Below are 19337 nucleotides of genomic sequence, written 5' to 3'. Positions count from 1 at the left end.
TCAGAACTCACAGGAGAAACCAAATCAAGACCAAGTAGTAAATCTCCTCAAGTCACTTGAAACAATAGCTTTGAAATCAGTGATGATCTTGATGGAGATGGGAAACAAGTCTTATGTATCCCCCTATAGCAACCCCTTGCAAATAAATGTTGTGTTAACAGCAATCTTAATCTCAGCATGTCAGAGCTAAAAAGATCCATAGCTATCATTTACTGCAAATGTGTACAGATGAGTAAACTGAGGCATGGAGACGAAAACTAAATTGCCAAGGGTGGGTCACAAAATTGACGTCAGACTACCTGAATTAAATGGGAAGTGAAGGATTCCTTAATTAAGGCAAAAAAAAACAAACAAACCCATAGTTTGTGTGAAAGAAAACAACAGATCATTTAAGGGACCAGAATTGGAATTCCAGTTCAGGTGATCCATTACAGGTCTTCATGGACCTCAGTTGCAAATGAAAAAGGAAAGGAAACATTTTAAGGATCCCATGCAAAATAATCAACAACTATTCAAGTGGAAAAGACAAAGTATCTTTGGGGAAAAGGAACAAGCCTCTGCCATGACATGTTGAAAATTTCAGAAAAAGTGAAGGAATTTTAGACTAAGTATTTTATGGATATTTTCCAGACAATATAAGTTTCTATTTAGAATAAGCCCATTTTTTTAATATAAAAGAAATATAACACGATCACATGTACCCGAGAGACCTGCATGCCTAGACTGTGCTGGGGCACCAAGCAAGGAAAAGTCAAGCCAAGGAAAAAGTGAGCCAGCAGCTTCACGGTACACTCACACCTTCGTACAAACACTCAAAATGTTAAGAAAGAACAGAAAAATTCCAATGAAAAGCTCCAAATCTAAGTCACAATATCTCATCTCAATGCACAGTCAAATCAATGGATCACTCAATCAACCCATCAATCAGTGTTTCTGAACAACTGTTACACGCTCTCAATCATTGCTTTTAGGAAACGAATAAGGGAGACAGAGATAATGATGCAGGTGATAAGGGCTGAAATAACGACCAGGGGTGTTGTGTTGGGAAGGGGGGGGGGCACAGTCAGTATGGACTAGGAGACATAAAAGAGGTTTTACAGATGCAGAGAGGCCTGAACTGGCTCGAGGTATCTGATGAGCAGAACATAAATGTGAGTGTCTCAGCCATGAGAAGCGATGAAAGCAATGGCACCAAGAAGGAGAGGCCCAACGTGTGCTCAGGTGACTGTGAAGCAACTTATATGGCTGGAACAAAGGGTTCAGGTGGGATGCCCTCAGCAGGTGATAAAGGTGAAAAGGCAAGTGTCCTCTATTCTAAGGTGGGATGTCCAGTAAAAGGGCTACACAGCTATCCAGGCTACAACTACAAAACCCAATTCGCAAGCGAAAAAAAGTTTCAAAAAAGGTATAATTTGATCCTTGGAATTTCTCATGGCTAGATCTAGGCAGATTAGTTCTAAGGTTACATGCTTTTTTAATATCTCTGTTCATTCACAGTTCACCAGCAGAATCTTATGGTCATGGATGAGTAAAGACTTAAGGTGATATTCCCTATCAGGCATCTTCCAAGGAATTGGAGGCAAAACATACTTTCTTTTGCCTGAAAGGAACAGAATCCACAAAGTTCTTTGTGATTCTTTAATACAAAATGTCACACGAGCAGAACAGAGCTAAAGGTATCCTAAGTCCAGCTTGCACAAATTCTATAACATATTTGAAGAAAAAGAAATCATTAGGAGCAGAAGAATAAAAGGAAAATTTTGAAATGAACCGAGTTATTGTTCAGAAAAGCCATTTTAACAAAGGAAAATCTTATTCACCTTAAAAACTTTTCCTTAATATCATGTTAACAAATCCTTCATCATCATGAATATATTCTGATTTAAAGAAAGTATAAAATTCTTCAAAGATAGGTTAGCACTAACCATTTCCAAGGATTTCTTTCTCTTTTTCTTTTTTCCAGAAATCCCATTATAGGTAATTGAGTGGCTCTACAGAATACACTTGCAAAGTAACATCCTAGTATTTTCACTAATACCCAGGCAGTCAAGAAAGATCTTTTTGTTTGGCTAGTGTTTCTAAACTGAGGCGGGGGGAGGTATGTGGATGTGTTCTGTATGTGTGTGTGGGGGGGGGGGGGGCTACTAATTTTTAAATGCTCCAATAAAACAAATGCTAAAAAAAGAGCTTGTGACTTAGGCCCCAAGTTCAGTTCTGCCAGGAATGGAAAAAACAGTCAACAGAGCTCTAACCTCCTTTCTCTCTTGACTATACAATGGTTTTCAAAGAGGTTTAGTCCTACTATGAAAGACTCACGTTAAGACACTGGAAGGGTCTAATAGAGAATGAACACCAGGCATTGAATAAACCAGGGAGATGATGACCTTTTGCCCCTTCTGATGAGAGCCCAGCACATCCTGTAGCAAAGGAAGGGAAACAAGCTGGTATGCACCAGGTGCTGCAAAACCCTTGCCTCTGGGTTTCTCCCACACTCTGTTCCTTAAACAGTTTAAAACTGAAACATGACTTAAATAGTATTAGGGAGCGAGAGAAAAGTACAATTCCTGGAACCGACTGTTCCACTGTCCCTTAATCCTTTGTTCTCCATATTGTTGGAGTCCTGCAGCATGCAGCACACGTTCCACCAGCAACAGGCAAGACAATGGATTTAGCAGTGGCTGGACAATTAGTCCCAATTAGGCCTATTTCTCAGCTGAATGTAAAGGGGTAGTGGGGTGAGGTGTGGGGGGAAAAACTACAAAAATTTTAAAGAAATATTTCATCATGGAGGCAAACAATGCAACATGAAGCAAATTGAACCAGGGGTCAGAAGACTCTGCCAAAAGTCACTGTGTGGCAGTAGGCAAATACCTTAACCTCTCTGTTGTCCACAAAATGTGGGCAACCAACCACCACCCCTTAGATCTGACGATCTCAAGTCAAATTATGGTTGAAAGTACTCTGAAAACTGAAAAGGTTACACAGATGTAGAGTATTCCTCTGAGCTGTCTTGGAACCACAGATACCCATCTGTTTTACGAATCACATAACTTTTATTCTCCCTGACAGAAGTCATTAGTGACTTTCTTATTTTACTTCTATTTTCTTGACTGATAATTTTTTTTTTGGTTCACGAGTGATACTTACATATGTACATGTGGCGGCTGGAATCTGCTCTGGTTGATGTTGTAGTGTGTGAATGCCTGGGTGGGGTTTGAGCTGTACTCATCCACCGTTATGGTAACTTTGCCTTGAGAAGGAATCCCATGAGCCATCCTTCCTCCCTATAGGCATGAGCAATTCACAACTTTCCGGAGCAAAGGATGGAAGCAGGCATGGTGTGTTTCAGCCAACCTCTGAACCCAAGGATCTACACATCAATACCACTGTGCGTTTCTGAAAAAAAAAAAAAAAATTATAAAATGAGAACAAAGAAAAAGAAGGTGTTTAAGAAACGTCAGCTAGGACACCGGGATGTGCAATTGGCTCAAGAAAAATCTTAATATGTGTTGTTGCCTCGTGGATACAACCTTTTCCAACCCTCACCCTGCAGGTACTTCAGAGTGGACACTGCAGTCCATCTAACACTGCTGGCTGCTAGCAAATCACTTCAGCGGTGTTCAAACTAAGATTTCCTCTTTAATTATAATTATGGCACTTAACATGAATTACGGAAGGGGCATATCCACAGTTGCCATGGTGTCTAACTATAAATGGTTTGTGCTCGAAGTGGAGAATCTTCCAAACCTTCCCTGCTAATTGGAATGTTTGGTCTGTACAGAGTTGATGTCATAGAATAATTTGAAATCTCAATGTTTAACACAGTCATATAACACAATGACCAGTGTAAATTTAAAATGCTGCACTTATAGGGGCACCTGGGTGGCTTAGTCGGTTAGGCATCTGACTCTTGGTTTCAGCTCAGGTCAGGATCTTACAGTCTGTGGGTTTGAGCCCTTTGTCGGGCTCCGTGCTGACAGTGTGGAGCCTGAGCACTCCTGCTCTCTCTCTCTCTCTCTTTCACAAAAAATAAAATAAAATAAATAAAATAAAATAAAATAAAATAAAATAAAATGCTACACTTACAATAGATACCAGTGTGTAATTATAATACATACATAATATGTGCATGTTACACATAATTTTTTCTTTCACAAGCAGTTCCCCACAAACGTAGGTACTCAACGCCTGGTATACATATGTACTCCACTCTGGCCAAGAATCTTATGGTAAGGCAAATCGTTCTTGCTAAATGTAATATAATTTCTTTAAACACTCCAGTCACGTGGGGGAAAGTTAAACACATTTAGGCTTGGACCACGACTCTGGATGCATTCATTACGGCCCCTCTTAAGAGCCCAAAGAGAACACTGAAGGGGGGCAGCCATTACATCTACCATCTCATTCTTGCTTGGTGCTGTATAATTCTCAGTAGTTGGTTTCATTCTTCCAAAATTTCCATTAGTTTTTATTATTTTTATAAGTGTCAGTATATTATCTGCTGTGCCGGCTTCACAAATGAGGATGTTTATTTCTACAGCAGGTATGCAAAGACTGAGAGAGCAGATCCCTGCATTGAGGCTGTTGCAATTGATCAATGCAATAGAGAAGAAGCGGGGAGCATGCTCCTTGAGTAACACTTGGGCGTAACCCACGTTCTTACTTTAAGTGCTCCACATCAGAATACGTTTGCCATGTGCCCCATTAAGCTCCGGGAATCTTAGCTGCTATCTCAAATAAAAAATATTTAGAAAAATAAGATTAGATTTAAATTTGGCATGAAACACCTTAAATATCAAGCAAAAGGCAGATGGCCTGCCATAGGCCATTTATTTTATTATTTTACAACCCGGGGGTTGTGTAGTCCTCCATATGCTAGCTGGGCTAAGAAATTCCACAGTGTTCCACTCAAATCATTGCCTTCTTCATATTAGCAAAGCAAGCTAAATAACACCCACCTTGCCTTCGTTCCTAATGCACAAGGCCACTGCCAAAAGATGAATCCCTGGTGTTCTGGCATTTTAAACAAAGTGTCACTTTGGGTTCTCTTTCTTCTTCCTGACTTCATGGGAGGTAGAAGTCCTTTAAGCACCAGATGATAGACAACCAGGCCAGTAGGATTAACTAAATTAAAATCTTTCCCTGCTCCTTTGATGCAAGATATCTATGAAGAACTGCTTACAAATCATAATGTAGCAGTTTTCATACCAAGTTTGCAGCTGTTTCCTTAATTTCCCCCACAATTATATTTTACTGTTATTTTGCATAACAGTAAAACACAACACCTGCTTCAAATTGCAGTCCTGTTCTAAGTACTGTAATTCTCTTTTGAGACACAAAGTACCGAGACACTACTGAAGCGCAAAACTGCATAATTGCGCCACGCTGAAAAGTAAATACAAATGAAAACATCTTCCTGTTATAGAAATGACTGTCATTAAAAAGAATGTTAGCCATCAAAGCACAGAGGGAAAAAAATACGCATTTTCAGACTGCGAGAACTTAGTGTTTGCATAAATTAAAGAGTGGTGTAAAAATTACATGGCAATTCTTATGTTCCTGCCATCAATGTCTATTGTGTGAAATACAAGAGCATTAAGAAGCAAAGGAAAGAAAATTCATGTCTACACCACTGTGACCTCTCAGTCACAATCTCTGCACTCTGTGCCACAACCAGTTTAAATATTTCTGGAGCAAACTCACTAATTAAGCTAAGCAAAACGGCCTAGAAATAAAATTTACACACCTATTATGTAAATATCTAGGCAATGACTTATAGTAGTTAGCATTAGACCCTCCCATTTGAAGCAGAGAAGAGAACTTAGAAGGTGATCAACTCACAGTCCTAAACAGTCCACTCGACCCTAAAGTCCAACTAGGATTGCCTTTTCTATGAAGTGAACATCTGTACCTCTTCGCACCTTTGCCCCAGCAAGACAAATAGAATATCTTTTCATCAGCAAGCACAGGCCCCTGTAACTCTGACGGGCTAAATGGGTGGCTGGCATCTCATTTGAATTCATCTTTACCACGTTCCCTTTCAAATGTTTTATCGAAAGAGTGCACCTGCAGTGTCTACCTTCTTTAATCTGGAGTCCTTTGAAGAAACTGTCAGACTGAGGCAGAGAGCTTCAAAACTTTCACAGGAACCTTTACAGACAAGTCAAGAAAAGGCGTACTCTTTAAAATACTGTGTTCACCCCTACTCGCATCACAAAATGAACATATCCTAAGATATTAAACACCAACACACAGAAGACTTTTTTTCCCCTAGCAAACTCTCAGAAAGAGGGGACAATGGCCCCTCCTTTGACCTGAGAAATTTGGGAAAAGCTTGAAACAAAGCAGAATGATACATTGTCTAAAACTATCCAGAAGCTGATTCACCTTGCTTCACATATGTAAGCAATAAAACCTTCCAAATGATCAGATTTTGGAGCATCTCATCCTCCTTACACATACATCACTTTTTACATATAATATCTAAAGAGAGCAGTATTCTTTTTTTTTTCTTAATTTTCATTTTATACTTCAGCACATTTACTCCACAAAACAAAAGAACCTGGTACTAAATGCCAGGAATCCTAAAGAAAAATCTAAAGGGGACTGACATTGCCAAACATTCATGTTGGTTGGTGCTAGTTTGATTTTCTCCTTAAAAAAAAAAAAAAAAAAAAAAAAATCATGTGGGCTCATTTTGCATTTCCTAGACAGCAATCACGTCTGGGTCCCTTAAGCTGTGCAACTTGAAATGTTCTTTTTCAGGAATCTAGTTGGAAAACCTTTTAAAGTCGGCTGGCAATGAAAGGATTAAAAGCTGGGGAATTAAATAACTGTCTCCACCTCCTAGACACCAGAAGTCCAATTTACCAAAAGTTTCAAAGCAACAACTCATGACCTCTCTACCGGAGCCCGCACCGCACAGCCTATGAGAAAGGAGCCCGTGATTTCCTCCTTTAAACAAGGATGCTCCTTTTATTCACTAGCCCTAAGAAGATCGCCCGACCGCCTGGCCGGACTTTGGAACTCGCCTGCTCCAACTCCGCCAAATTTCGCTCTCTCCTCCCACTGCCGAACGGATCAGGCGCTTTCTCAACTCACGCCCCTACTCTTTTATGCCCACCTCCAGTTACTCATCCCTGTATCCCGGAGCGATGCCCACAAGCCTTCTCAGAGGCGTCTCCGCCAGGGTTTTGGGAGGGATGCACAAAGTTCCACGTGCCTCTGTCCACAGAGCGCCCTCCCTCCCGCCGCACTTACACCTGAACTTGTCTCCAGCACTGCGGACACCAGCCTGGCACATTCTTTCGGAGAGAAAGGGCAGGACTTTTCTCCTGCGCCTCTGGCAACGCGTGGAGCCTATATATGGTGGGGCGGGGGGCGCGGAATTCTCTACTTTGGATTGGTTTGTTTGTTTTAAATCTAGGGTGGGCAGTTGCGGGGGGAGGGTGTCCTTCAGCAACTACACACACACACACACACACACACACACTCTCGCCCTGCCCTCCCGGCTCACGGCCGGCTCCTCCGGGCGACAGCTCCCCCTTCCTTCCTGGAGCACCAGCTCGCCTTACTCGCTCAGTCCCCCGTTGCCACCACCGTCGCCTCCGCTGCTGCCGCCGCTGCTGGCACTGTTGGAGCTGGCGCTCGCGGCCCTGGGCTCCGCTGGGCGCCTGTCTTTCTTTCTCTCTCTCTCCCCCAGCCCCAGATTGATTGATGACCACCGGCGGCCAATGGCTCTGACACCGCGCCATCCTCGCTCGAGCATCACAGCCCCACGCCCCCGACGTCAGCCTCGCGGGCGCATTGGCATCCCCGAACCCTCAGAGCGGAGCCGGCGCCCGGAGCCGTCACCGCCGCCTCCCTGCTCTCTGCCCCGGCGCTGCCGGGCTGCTTTCCTGGAGCGGCAGAGAAAGGAAGGGAGGGAGCCAGCAAGCGTTGGAAGGGGGTGTGGAGGCTACGGATTTCCCCCCCTCTTTAGAAATCTTTTCTTTGCCTTAAAGTTTTGTTTGTTTTTTTCCACCCCGACCTGTTTGTGTTTGTTCGCAGCATCTCAAATCAATTACACATTTTTCATGACCCGCATTTACACTTAATTTGGGGGTATGTTGGGGGGGTGGGTGGGTGGATAGTAAATGTTCTATAAATCTGCCCCACCGGGGCATCCTTAAATTCTCTTCTTGTTGGTGGATTCTAACTCCCTTCCCAATCTCCAGAAAAAAATGCCCCTTCACCTCCTAGGCCGCAAAACCCCGGAATTCAAAGGCTTTACAAAGATAACCCTGTTCCGTGCAAATAGGCAAAGAAACTCCTGCCTCTCTGGAGAAGAAACCGGGCGGCAACGGTTACTTTTTCTCGTCGCTCGTCCCCCGCCGCCCGGCCCGGGTCGCCGACTCGCTCCGCAGGCGGCGATCTTGGAGACCGGAGGCGGCAGGGGACAGCGAGGTTGGGGCGCGGGGACAGGGTGAGAAAAAGCCCCGCGCGAGAGCGGCGCGCGCGCGGGCGGCCCCGGGGGCGGCCGCGGAGCGCAGACCCAGCACAAAGCTGCGCGGCGCCTTCCCGGCCACCGCACCTCGCTCGGGCCGCGGCAGGCGCCCGGGGCTCGGGCCAACACAATGCACCCGGGCCTAGGCCGGGGCGGTTCGAACACATCACCCCGGGACTTTCTAGTAAACAGCTCGCCTAGTCCTCGTCCCCACCCCCATCCCAGCCGCCTGGCTTTCGCTGATGCCCCTCGCGGACACCCCCTTCACCCCTGCAGAGAAATCCCGGCGAAGAAGGGAGCGGGAGGTGGGGACCCTGGGAGGTCGGGGGCTGAGGACTGGGGGCGGCGAGGGGGGAGGGGAGATGAGCAGAGGGGCGAGATGGGGAGTGGGAGGGCGACAGCTCCTGAAAAAGAATTCGCTTTCGCTCTGGGGTAGAAAATACGCCCTCCTCGGGTTCCGAATTGCCCGGGAAGCGCCAGCTTGTGCGAATGTCAGGAGCACCGGGGCAGCCGCGGTCCGCAGCCTCCGAGCCCCTCGCACGCGCCTCTGACAAGGCACCTCTCACCCGGGCTCCGCTTTGTGTGTGCATTTTTTTTCCCTTCCTCTCGCGCGCGGCACCGGGCGCCCGGCCGCCTCCTCCCCCTCCCCCGCCCTCCGCCTCCCTTCCCGGGGCGGATTACCTTTCCCGGGCTGCGCTCCGGGTCCCGGGGATGCCTTCAGCGCCCAACGAGCAGGCGATCCATCGCGGAGCGGCCGGAGCCGGCGGGAGGCGCGCGGGGGGCGAGCGGGGGCGACGAGGGGCGCGGGCGGGCCAGAACCTTCGACCCCGGAGGTCCCGCCGCGGGCAGGGGCGGGGGACCTGGGGGCGCGGCTCGAGAGGGAGGGGGGGGGTGGAGAAAGGACCGGAGCAGCCTCGATCTGGGGAGAGAGCGAGCGAGGGGGCGAGGAGAGGGAGCGAGGGCGCGGCGAGCCAGAGGGAGCGCGAGCGGTGCAGTGACAGGGACTGCCACTGGGGTCAAAGGAGCACAGCTCCAGGAAGCAGGGCGGCTGAGGCGCCGCTCCGTGCGCGCTCCCCGGCGGGACCCCGCGCCCTCGCGCGCCCCTCCTGCAGCCCCGGCCCGCTCGAACCCGCACTGGCGCCCCGAGGCCCCGGGGTTGCAAGAGGAGGAGGGAGCTGAGGGCGAGGCCGGCAGCCTGCTGGTGCTCTCGGGTCAAGCAGGCAGCAGGAAGCAGAGCTGCAAGTTCATCACCAGGAGTGTGATCAGCGTAAAAATCATAGGGGACTGGGGAGGGGGGTGGCTACGGAGCCCCAGAAAAATAAAGGGAGTTTTCCCTCCAAATGGGCGTCTTCTGCAAAGAGAACACCCAGGCCCCCCCTTCATCCACCGACCTGCCTGGCGCTGTCTGGAGTCCTGGCACAGCTCCAGGGCGCCGAGCTCCCTTCGGGGGCAAGGGGAGCGGCTTGGGCACTGGGCTCAGACCAAGGAAGGCGACCCTGGGTCCCCTCCCATCTGCTGAGCTTAGGCTTCCCGGGGGTAGAGCCGTGCTCCCTTTCCTCAAGCCTTTCAACTCGCCACATTCACACACACACACACACACACACACACACACACACACACACCTTTCTCTCTGCAATGTTGTTCCTGAGAAAGAAAAGGCCAACCCAGTTGATAATTTTTTTTCACCTCCACGAATTAACGCAGGTTCAAAATAGGGAGGTGAGGAGGGGCAAAGACTAATTGTTTCCATTTTTGTCTTAGGGGCACATATTCCCCAAACAAGAAGCACTTCAAAAACATTTTAAAAATCAAAGTTCGTCCTCTGTTTTCTGCTACTTTGGATAACGGGGGGGGGGGGGGGGGAAGACTTTCAGAATTGTATGCAAACAACCTAATAAAAGGAAAAGCCGCTGAAATGCTAAAAGACGACAAGGAAGAGAAGGCTTTTAGAAAACTTGGTTGGGGCTGTCTGCAAAAGATGAGGTGGCCCTGTGATGTTCCGCTCTTGTCAGAGCTGAAGGATTTGGACTGCAACCAGATCAAATTCCTTTCCAGGAGTCAGACCCAAAGATATAGGCATTGTCCAAAGGGAAATCCAATGGATGTGTGCGTGAGAGAGAGAAGTGTGCTAAGTATACTATTTGACAACTGACTAGACATCCTGGCTGAAATTATATCCCTTAAAAATAAAAAAGGAGCCATTTCAACCTGGTCTGTGGCCTCTGTGCTGAGACTAATTGGTTTCCAGGGTCTGGGAAGGAAGGGAGAGAGGCTGGTAGGAGCCCCTATAAAAAAAGATCAAACGGAATTCACTTGAAAATATTTCCCTTTTACAATGGGCTTTCCTGGCACTTGAATTTTAAGTAACCCATCTCTTAGGCCTGAGCTGAAATGAAGGGAGAGATGGTCTTGGCAATAAATTTATTTTGTTGTACACTATGCCCAGAGTGTCAGGACTTGTCAAATGTTCTGAGATCAAGAGGACAGTGATTCTCCTTGCCTAGCACAAATCACAGCAAGTGGCATTGACATTAAAGATGGCAAAGACAGGGGGAAGGTGGGGCACCTTTAAATTTAGTTTTTGTTTTCCAGCCCAGCAGCAAACACTGACTAGAATCATGTTGTTGAAGAAATGCTTGGTTTTGTTTTCCTTTTTCTACGACTTATCAGTGCACTCCTCTTATCTAAATGGTTTGAATTTTTTCACTGATTTGGACCGATTTAATCAGCCAAAAAAAAAGCAGCATAAGCCTTTTTTCTTTTTTTTTAAATAACTGGTAGTCAATCAAAACAGCCAAACTTAAATTTGTACGTGAACCTGAATCTATACATACACACACAGATAATAAATAGTACCGTGTTCTATTTCAGTAGCACATTTTACAGGATATTTAATGCTATTGAGCACAAGTGAGTGATCCTTTACAAAGTTGATGAAAATTTGTATATCATTTTACTGTGTGGGGAAAAATTGAGGCAAGAAAAGATGCTTGAAATTGTAGCTTATAGTGCAGGAAGAAGTCAACCTCCACTCTGTCCCTGATGATCAATTACCCAATGAGAGAAGTAGTGACCAAGCTCTATGAGAGCTATGATTTTTATTTCTATTAGGCTACCAAAATAAAGAAGCTGGAGAAATAGAAGTAAATTTAAATAATAAGTCACGAACAAAAGGAACTCGCTTTTCAAATAATTTTCATTACATGGATTTCAACATATTGTGTTTTGTTAAATCATATTCTCCATCAATATAGCCACCTACACTAAAAGCTTGTTTTAAAATGATTGGATGTGAACCATGTCTGTCCCCTGACATCAGCTTTGAAACGTCAAGCTTCATTACAGCAAATTTGAAATGCTATAGGCTGATACTTTTTTTTCTTTAAGATAAGTGAGCCTATAAGCTTCATTTTTTTCTGTCGGTGTTAAATTCAATTTTTATTGTTTATAATGGAAAACAAAAGAAGGATAAAAGTAAAATGCCAAGTTTATGATTGCCTTTATGCAAATATTACAAATTTTTCCCTTTAATGGAATGTAAATTTGGACGCTTTCTCCAGTGATTTCATCGAAGGAACTGGCAAATATGCTTCCTGATAGCCTGCTGCAATATCTTTTAAAATATCTTTTCAGATTGCATTTAGGGAAGAAAGTGAGAGAGTGGAGCGTGGGAGAACTTTAGGTGGAAGCTTGGAAAGTGGTTGCTACTTCCCTTGAAAGCTAAATACTTTATTTGGCATTGGCTCTCATTCTCCCTCTCCCTATGAAGACAGGTTTTCCAGTACTCGAGGGACACGTGTGTAACTTAAACCTTGGTTCAATCCTGTGGTTCTTCTTCAGAAAAAAAAATTATGGAAACTATTGCATTTCTTTGAACAGTTTTATTAAAGTTAGATACACCAATCTCACTCTGGGAACAAACAGCAACTATTGTGCTTCTTTTTCTTTAAATTTTCTGCATTTTTATCATTTTCCAGCAAGGTTCAGACTATAGGTTATCAGAAATCAGAGCCTGTTAATAGAACTGCCAGTATGATGCAATTTGAAAAAATCTGACCCAACAAACTTCCTTATTTCATTCTTAATTCCTATAGTTTTTACAGTTTTTACTTGTTTCAAATGTTTTTGCTGTAAACCCCTCAAGTTTGAGAACTATGCCCTTTATTCCTGTTCTTATATGCTGTGTACCTAGCAGAAACTTGGAAATGGTTATTAAATGAATGTATGGGTCAATGAGTGAGCAAGTGAGTAAGAGAAGGCTGGAGGGAAGGACAATCATACAATGGAGGAAAATCCATACCAGATATGCAGGAACGGAAGTGATGTCATGAGACTAGTGTCAGAAGATAAGAGCTAAGGACTTATCATTGAGTTCAAATAGTACATTTAAAGGGGTTTGCTAATGTCTTTGGAAACATGAAATAATACATAAAGCTGTTTAAGAAATTTATTTTCTCATAGAGAAACTAAAGATTATCATGTATCACATCTGTTTAAAGATAGCCTTTTTTTAAGTACAGTAAGATGCCAAAAAAAAAAAAAAAAATCCCCGAGTAAAATTTGTATCTTAAAATTTATAGAGATAATTTACCAAGATGTAGTCTCCAAAGAAACTTACTGTGATTAACCTGATTTTTTGATAGATCCTTTCTGAAGTTCTCAAAATAAATATATAACGCGTTTCATCCTTTGTACTTAAAATTTCCTTTTGGTTAACCAATAAAAATGTTTATGACTGAGAAACATTCAGGAAACACTAGAACTGAGGAAATTTTGTTTCATAAAATAAAATTTTAAGGCATTATCTTAGAAAGGCTAAACTTTGCCAGCAGCTTAAATAATAAACATGGAGGGAGCAGGAATGTTAAAATTTTGCAAAACTCATTAATCCTTACCATACTTACTAGCCAATGTCTAGCATGTATCAACAAATCAGACAAGTATTATTTATACAATAAAAATTTTAAAAATTAATTTTAAAAATCTGACAAGATCCTGAGCATGTGTTAGTGTGTTTTCCATCGTAACAGACTTGCATGATCTCTGTTACCAATTAATCTTTGCCAGGTTTTTTTCCCATATTATGATCCCAATTCTGAAAAAGTTGTGGCAGAAATTAGTGGTACTTGGGATAGGCTGGTCATGGTGGAAGAACATTCTAAGTGAAGTAAAAGCCAAAGTAATCTCTTTTGAAAGATGGGCATGTGGAAAACCCATAATAACCTGATTAAAGAAAATGTATGTGGGGGATTTCAATTTTAATAATTCAATTTGACAAGCTAGTATAAGACATATCAATATTTTGAGTAAGCAACATATAACATAATTTTCCTGCTTAGCAAAAATACATGAACGAATACATTTTTAAAAAACAGTTTGAGAGACAAGCAGAATCTAAAACCCATTTCCCTCTGTATTATTAATGTAATGGTTTGATTATTCACCAAATATGTTTTAATCTTTGCTCTAGGCAGAATACTTATACCATGATGATGGTCTAAAGATGCAAAAAGCAGAGTTTCCTCACACAGTATAAAGTACATAATTTCATGGATCTGGGCAGTCTGGCATTAAATAATCACACAGATAAATACAAATTATATCTATGAAAAGAAGAAGCAGCTGGTATAAAAAAAAAGCATAAAATAAGGAGACTTTTTCTCCTCAAGTTTGAGTGAAGACTTCCCAGATGGAGGAAGGGAATACAAGGAGACCATAGGAAAAAGAAGAAGCAGTGTGGTGGGTGCTAAATGAGGAATTGCGCAGTGCCCATGAGAGAGGTCTGGATCCGGATCTGCAGACAGAGGCCAGAACTGAAGGGCCAAGCTAAAATCATTTGAAGGTCACAGCTAAGGCCCTGTTCAAGATGTTTGACTTTATCCTGAGGGCAACTGGAAGCTGTTTAAGGATCTTAAGTAGAAAGGCTAACATGATTAGATTTGTGTTTTGAAAAGGTCGTTCTTCCTCCCAGCGTGGAGAATGGATTTTAGGGGGCTAGAGTGAACATTGGGAGGCCATTTAGGGGTTATTGCAGTCACTGGGTTGAAGGTGAAGGTAGCCTTCAGCATGACAGTTTGGAGGAGGCAAGACAAGGAGAGAAATGAATGGATTCAAGAGATTTGAATAAATTTTACATAATAAAAACAAATTACTAGCATATTGAAATCATAGTGTGGTATTATTACCCAGTCTGAGAAGCTGAGAGCCATATTTACCTAAAGACTTGTTTTTCATTCTAACATTTTTCTAACATACAGATCCTAAAACTTTATCTCCCATTCAGTGTCCCACACCTATTTTTGGCTCACAGATCTGGACTTGTTCTTTTTTCATATGAAACATAAATGCTGGAGGTAACTGTATTTCTATTTCTCTTTAAAGGTTTTAGATGCACCATCACTTCCATGTCTGTCTTCATTGGAACTACTTCCCTTATATTTAATGTTCCAAACAATATTCTAAGGGATTCTTAACAACTAGCTGTTTTCTAAGTGAAATCTTCAAAGAAACAGGTATGCTTTCACAGGAAATACATAGACACTGACTAGAAGTAAGAATATTGTTTTTCAAGTAGAATTATTCCGTGTGGACCCAATCAATCTTCACAAACCAATTGTAAGAAAGATATTGTACATGTTGGGTTTCTTATTCATACTAGCTAAGTCACTATGGCCCTGCTTAGCAACTCAGAGTTCTGAGAAAAGATGGCAATGGAAATAAAGTAAATACAGACATTTCAGGACTTCTATAGCGGCAACTATGTTTTCGAACTTCATCCCTTTCTTAGCATTTCTACATTTTGAAAGTTCCATCAATTTCTTCTGTTCTCATGATTCCCCATAATGCCTACTTATAAACAAGGTAAAATCTGCACACAAGAGAACAGCCAAGATCTAGCGCACAAGGTTTTACTAGAAGCTAAAATAAAAGGAAGGTTTACTGGAGGGTAGTTAAAAAAAAATCACAGCACTGTATCAAAATCCCTATTTCATGCTCAACACAGAAGGAACTTTAAAAGAGTTATTTTTTTTTCATTTTCAATTTTTGTTCCTTTTCCTATTCATTGTTTTGTGAAAATTAAAAAATACAAGCAAAAGGAAAAAGTTAAAATTAGCTGTAATTTTGCCATTCAGAAATATCCATCATAAACATTTTTGTTATATAGTTTTCCAGTCTAAAGAATTTTACAAAAAAAAAAAAAACACAACAAAACTAGAAATACAATTAAGTGTATAGAGTGGTAGTTGAGAGGAAACCAAGGTTGGAATCCCATCTTGGGCTGTTACTATCTGTGTGACCGTGAGTGAGTTGCTTAAACTCTCTGTGCCTTGATTTCCTCATTTGAAAAAAGGAGTCATTAAATATACCTACCTCATAGAGTTGTTACAAGGATTAAATGTGTTAATATTTTTTTAAGGAATTTAGATTAATGCCTGATACATATCAAGTAATCATTGTAAGTTTTGGAACCCATTTCTAAATCTTTTTAATACAACACTAATACATAATCATAAATAAATTGAATCCAGAAGTACATTAAGAAGTAAAAATTCTTCTCTTTCTCCCTCATATCCTGTTACCTATATAACTTACTCTTTCAAAGGAATAGAATACTATGAACACCTCTTCATGTCATTAAACATCCTTCTATGGCTCCATAGACTAGAACTTTCATTAAAAGTGCAATGCATGTTATAAATTCAGAATACCCAAAAGTCCATATTCCATCTCAGAAGACTACACATATATTATAATCATATAGATGAGTTTAAAAAATATTCCCTTAAAAATTCCATAGTCCTAAGACATATGAAGTAAATCCTTCTCCTATTTTTATCTATGGGGATGATTGAATGGGTCTTTGAAAGACCAGTGTACTTGTATCTAGTTTTATTTTCAGTTTATTAATCCCCCCCCCCACTTTTTTTGAAGCATGGGCAATATTCTGAAAAGTAAAATTAAGAGTTTTATGTTTAGCAAGCTGCAGTTTTGGGTTATTCATGCTGTTGAAATTCATAAGCACAACAAATCAACTGATTGTTCATAGAGACATGATAACCAGTTTAAATTCAAACTTTACCACCAGTTGTTGATACACCACTTACTTGTGTACTTTAGAGTTGTCTGGAATATATAATGGATCATAATCTGTAGCATTCATTTGCCAACAGGAGGTTCAAGATGTGATGGCAGTCACATGGAAAAGTTGTTATGGGAATTTAAGGGAGGGGGGATTGAAGAATTCTTTGGCACTTGGCAGCTCTTTGGCAAATTGTATGGTTGCTGCTTTTCCACCAGCTGGGATATGAAGTAGATGGAAGTGTATATGGCCAGTGTTTATTTTATCATAAGATCTTCACATCAAAATTAAATAGTCTGTGGTAATCCTCAACCTTCACCATACACATAGGCTAATCTGGTTAAACAAATACGAGTGTGTTTGAGTATCAAGGAGTTGGCCTGGTGGAGTCTAAGATTTTCATTTTAGAAAAGGCTGTAGTAAGAGAAAAATGCGTTCCACAGCAGCTATTATCTGGTATCTGAATTTGCTGTTGGCAAACTGGTCCTTGCATGTCTTGGAGGCATATGGAAATTGATGATGAAAGTGTCTAGTGTAACTAGAAATATAATTTGATGAAAACTGAAGCAGTGAACTGTGAGAAACTGTTAAACCAGTGTCATCAAACAGCGCTTCGAAAATAATGAAACAGAACTACTAGCTCTTTATGAGTAATATTGGGTAAAAATGGGAAAAGCACATGGTATACACAAAAAGTTTAAATATATGAGGTAATGCTCTTTTTAATTACTATTATTACAAAGACCACTCCAAATGTCTACACCCAGACTCCTTTCCATTTATCTCTAAGTAGACAATGACATCACGTCTCCTCTAAATTATTCAGACTCAGGGGATGGAATTGGCTCATTCAATAGAGAATGCCATGTTTGGTGTTGGCACGGTACTTAAAGGCTCTCTCCACATTATCCCCAAACTGAAAAGCATATTTGATGGTGGCCAAATGGTTTAAAAAAAATTTTCCCCTCTAGACTTTAAGCATTCAGAAAGCCATGAAGAACAAAAATAGAACTGCACCATAAGGTATAATCATAAAACGTCATAGAAGAGGAAAACTTAAAAAGTGAAAAAACGCTTCAGTCATCTGAAGGCTAGCAGTTCGTGAAGTCATTAGAAGTCATTCCATACGGGCTGAGTTTGAGAAAAAGTCAGAGGTTGCTTTGTTCTTGGCTCTGAGTGAAATCAAAACCTACCCAGATCCTATACAAAGGCAACTGCGGACCGCCTTTTTCGTGCTCGGTATATGCCACTAAACACACGTAAATGACTTATGTTCAGAAAAGTCTGTGATTCTGTTCATATTAATCCATGTCTCAGGCTGGCAAAATGCCTAAGCATAATCAAAGGGGGTGGGGGTGGTGGTAAAAGCCTGCCTTTTCAAACAGGCTAGAAAATTTGTACCAAAAGATCACAGGGCGACAGAGACAGCTGGAAAAATTGGAGCTGGGGCTCTGATTTTCGTGCCAGTGTTACACCTAATGCAAAGGGAATGCAGATGATGGATTGGGAGTTATGTATGTTGTTTAGTTGGAAGCACTGTACTTGCACAGAGGTCGAAGTGTAACATTTTAAATATCATACCGTAAGGTAACGCAAAAGCAAAAAACGCTGCAGTTGCAAAGAATGAATACCTCGGAATGCAGAGACAAGTTGCTAATAAAATAAGGTAAACTCATACAAGGAATAAACAGTGAGGCCAAAGCTCCAAAATTAGTTAATGGAAAGGTATTTCACTAATGTCTCTTAATAATCGTATCTTTGGAAAATGGTGCTAGCAAGTATTTTTACATACATAGAATTTTCTGCCAGATGATTTAAAATCCTTGGGCCACAAGGGGTTTTCAAATCAAAGGTTCTAGGACATTTGCGCTTCTAAAAGAAATGCTTATGATTTTTCTTGGGTTTTGTAGTGGTTTTATCTGTAAGGGAGAATAAAAATCCAAGGTATTCGATGTAATTCTCTGTACCAACTCTATTTGAACAGACCTTTTCATTCAAGGTGCTATTCAATATAATTTTGTTCAGATGAAGTGTGTCCTCCACAACTGAAACGTTGTATATAAAATGGAGATCATTGAAAGTTTTATTGAGATGTGTTGAGGGTCTCTGGGGTCCATACTGATTCAGATTGTGTTTTCAGACTCCGAACTCTGTGGCCTTTGACAGGCATGAAGAAAAGCAAGACCAAAACAGTTCTTACAACACAGCCGGTGGTCACAAAGGACAGCCCATGGAGATGTCTGTCACTGGAAAAAGCAGCCTCTGGAAGAGAACCAAAAGAGGAAAAGAGGTGGGAATGGAGAGAGAAAGAATGTGTGTGCGTGTGTGGTTTGTGTGCGGGGGGGAGAGAGAGAGAGAGAGAGAGAGAGAGAGAGAGAGAGAGAGTGAGAGATGGAGAGACAGATAAAATATAAAATTTGAACATCAAATGATAAAAATTAAATTCTGAAAAAAAATCAGTGTCTGGAATCACAGGCATATATTTTCCTCTTCTATTTTATCTCTAAGAATGTCATTAATAGAAGAGTTTGAAAGTGGGGGCACCTGGGTGGCTCAGTCGGTTAAGCGTCGGACTTTGGCTCAGGTCATGATCTCACGGTCCGTGAGTTCGAGCCCCGTGTCGGGCTCTGTGCTGACAGCTCAGAGCCTGGAGCCTGCTTCGGATTCTGTGTCTCCCTCTCTCTCTGACCCTCCCCCATTCATGCTGTCTCTCTCTGTCTCAAAAATAAATAAATAAATAAACATTAAAAAAAAATTAAAAAAAAAAAAAAA

The 19337-nt window shown here is 42.0% G+C and overlaps 1 protein-coding gene across 3 annotated transcripts in view; it reads right to left on the bottom strand.

Annotated features, from left to right (window-relative positions):
• The window catches only part of MPPED2 (metallophosphoesterase domain containing 2), a 173519-nt gene extending 163994 nt beyond the window's left edge, over positions 1–9525 (bottom strand). Inside the window, exons 1-2 of one of the 3 annotated variants that reach the window (XM_049648870.1) lie at positions 9167–9525; positions 3148–3396 (exon numbers count right to left, since the gene is read on the bottom strand). In XM_049648870.1, coding sequence (XP_049504827.1) covers positions 3148–3275 — 128 coding nt within the window. In that variant the 5' untranslated portion in view covers positions 3276–3396; positions 9167–9525. The remainder of the gene's footprint in view (positions 1–3147; positions 3397–9166) is intronic. The other 2 variants (XM_049648865.1, XM_049648877.1) reach the window with 2 other exon arrangements.
• Between the last annotated feature and the right edge of the window lie 9812 nt (positions 9526–19337).

This window comes from Panthera uncia, chromosome D1, assembly GCF_023721935.1.
Source record: "Panthera uncia isolate 11264 chromosome D1, Puncia_PCG_1.0, whole genome shotgun sequence".
In the NCBI taxonomy this organism is placed as follows: Eukaryota; Metazoa; Chordata; class Mammalia; order Carnivora; family Felidae; genus Panthera; species Panthera uncia.
This window is presented reverse-complemented; position numbering and strand designations above follow the sequence as displayed.